This window comes from Sinocyclocheilus rhinocerous, unplaced genomic scaffold (assembly GCF_001515625.1).
Source record: "Sinocyclocheilus rhinocerous isolate Xijiao unplaced genomic scaffold, SAMN03320098_v1.1 scaffold1516, whole genome shotgun sequence".
NCBI lineage: Eukaryota > Metazoa > Chordata > Actinopteri > Cypriniformes > Cyprinidae > Sinocyclocheilus > Sinocyclocheilus rhinocerous.
Genome location: NW_015627885.1, coordinates 185,773 through 187,941, shown reverse-complemented (window position 1 = coordinate 187,941; position 2,169 = coordinate 185,773). Strand labels below are relative to the sequence as shown.

Genomic DNA, 2,169 nt, shown 5'->3' with positions numbered 1-2,169 from the left:
TAGGTTTTAATTTATTCTAATCTAATTTATTTAATTTATTCTAATCTAATCTAATAAATTAATATAATATAATATAATATAATATAATAATTTATTTTATGATTTTTTTAATACTTTTAGTTTTAGTTCAGTTTCAGTTAGTAAGTTTAATGCTTCAGCTTTAATTTATTATTATTTAATTTATTTCAGTTACATTCTAGTTTTTGTTTAGTTTAAGTTTTTGCGATATTTATATTTTATTTGAGCTCTTATTCAATTACTGAATGAGTTTTAATAGTTTTAGTTCACAGTTTCAGCTTTTATTTTATTTCCAGTTAGTGACATCAGTTTTTATTTCCAGTTAGTGACTTTAGTGTTTCCTCTTAAACTCGTTTAGTTGCCAAGCCAGCTTGTCTGATCCGCTGCGTCTGTTTCTTCAGCCACCGACTCTCAGCGGAACGGCAACAGAGAGGAAAATACGTCATAGTCAAAACCACATGATTATTACAGGCTTCCCAGCCCACCGTCTGATGCATTTCTATGCCTCTTCCAGGTCTTCATGGTTACAGGATATTTGAAGGATTTTTAAAATCATTTTATTAAAGATTGCGTTCAGAAAGAGCAGCTTCTGGCTATGAAATATTTTAGGGCTGAGAATAACTGGGACACATTATCTTTTAGAAATTACCATGACTTTTCCAGGCCCTTTTTAAAACGTGAGGTTTTCTATGGCTGTTTTTATAATATCCATAATATATATATATATATATATATGTATATATGCCTTTGTGTGTTGTTTGTGGCGTGTGATGGCTTTATTTCAGAGAAATGTTTGAATCAGATCACCTGCTGCTGTTTCTTCAGCATCTTCTGTCGCGGGCTGATCTTTCGTCGCAGCGTCTGAGGAAACACACACCAGTTCTTAAACATCAGCTAAAGCACACTTGTGTCTTGTGTTGATGTTGTTTTGTGACCAGAACTGAACACCTGTAGTAAATGAGGCGTACCTGTCTCAGGGTTTGTGTCTTCAGACTCTGTAAACACACAAAAAACAACACACGTCGTTGTGTATTATACACAATTATAAAATGTTATAAAATGCTGATGAATACACATCTATATGATGCACAGTCTATATTAATGCACTGAATAACAGAACAGTTTATTCTGATTGTTATTATTAAACGTAAATATATGTAAAATGTATATTGAACATTGACGTTAAACTGCGTATTGCATTACGCCAGTTGAAGCCGTGCGTTACAGTGATTTTACCACAGAAAACAAGGGCTGTTTGCATTGTGCCTACAAATCAGTATTATAGACGCTTTTCATCTAATATTTAGATTTTATTTTATTTCAGCTTAATTTCAATTACTGGATTGTTTTAAACGATCATTTTTAATAGTGTTATTTAAGTGTTATATTTTTTATTAACAGTTTGAATTAGTTTTGCATTTTCCGTTTTCATTTTATTTTAGTTACCGTTTTAGTAATTCTGCTGTGTTTTGTCATTTTTATTATGTTTCTATATTTCTGATTTTTTATTTTATTTCAGTTTTAGTTATTTTAGTACATCAACTTAAATGAAAATGATGTTGCCTTGGCAATTAACTGAAATACAATGTTTTTTAATAAACGATTTTATTTCAATTAACTTTTATTTTATTTCAAGTAACATGTTATTTTTATGCTTTTAATTGTAGATTTAGTTAACTATAATAACCCTGGCTTTTGTTTTAGTTTTATTTATTTATAGTCAGTAATTTTAGTGCGTCAACTTATTTCATTTAGTTGCCAAGGCAACATTAAGTTTTTCATCCAATATTTATATTTTATTTTTATTTAATTACTTCTTTTAGTAATTAATTAATACTTATATTTTATTTCAGCTTATTTAGATTTGTAATAGCTTTAATTTAGTAAACCCTCACTGTAAAAAATATTCCGTAAAATTTACGGTAAAAAAACGGCAGCTGTGGTTGCCGGAATTTTACCGTAAAAAAATATGGTAGCAACGTTTTAGGTTTTATGGTTTTAACTTAAATTTACAGTTAAATACCGTAATTTCATTAACTGATATAATGTATACCAACCTATTGAAGTACTGAAATCTGTTTTGTACCTTTGTAATACACTGATAACCACCAAATGCAGGTGGTGATGAGAAAGTCACATGATAAACCAAAG

At 29.2% G+C, this 2,169-nt stretch overlaps 1 protein-coding gene across 7 annotated transcripts in view; it reads right to left on the bottom strand.

Annotated features, from left to right (window-relative positions):
* The window catches only part of LOC107734515 (cytochrome c1-like), a 17,693-nt gene that overhangs the window by 6,525 nt on the left and 8,999 nt on the right, over positions 1 to 2,169 (bottom strand). For 6 of the 7 annotated variants that reach the window (XM_016546538.1, XM_016546506.1, XM_016546516.1 and 3 more), the window contains 2 exons: positions 987 to 1,013; positions 826 to 879 (listed from right to left, as the gene is read on the bottom strand). In XM_016546538.1, coding sequence (XP_016402024.1) covers positions 826 to 879; positions 987 to 1,013 — 81 coding nt within the window. The remainder of the gene's footprint in view (positions 1 to 825; positions 880 to 986; positions 1,014 to 2,169) is intronic. The other variant, XM_016546525.1, reaches the window with a different exon arrangement.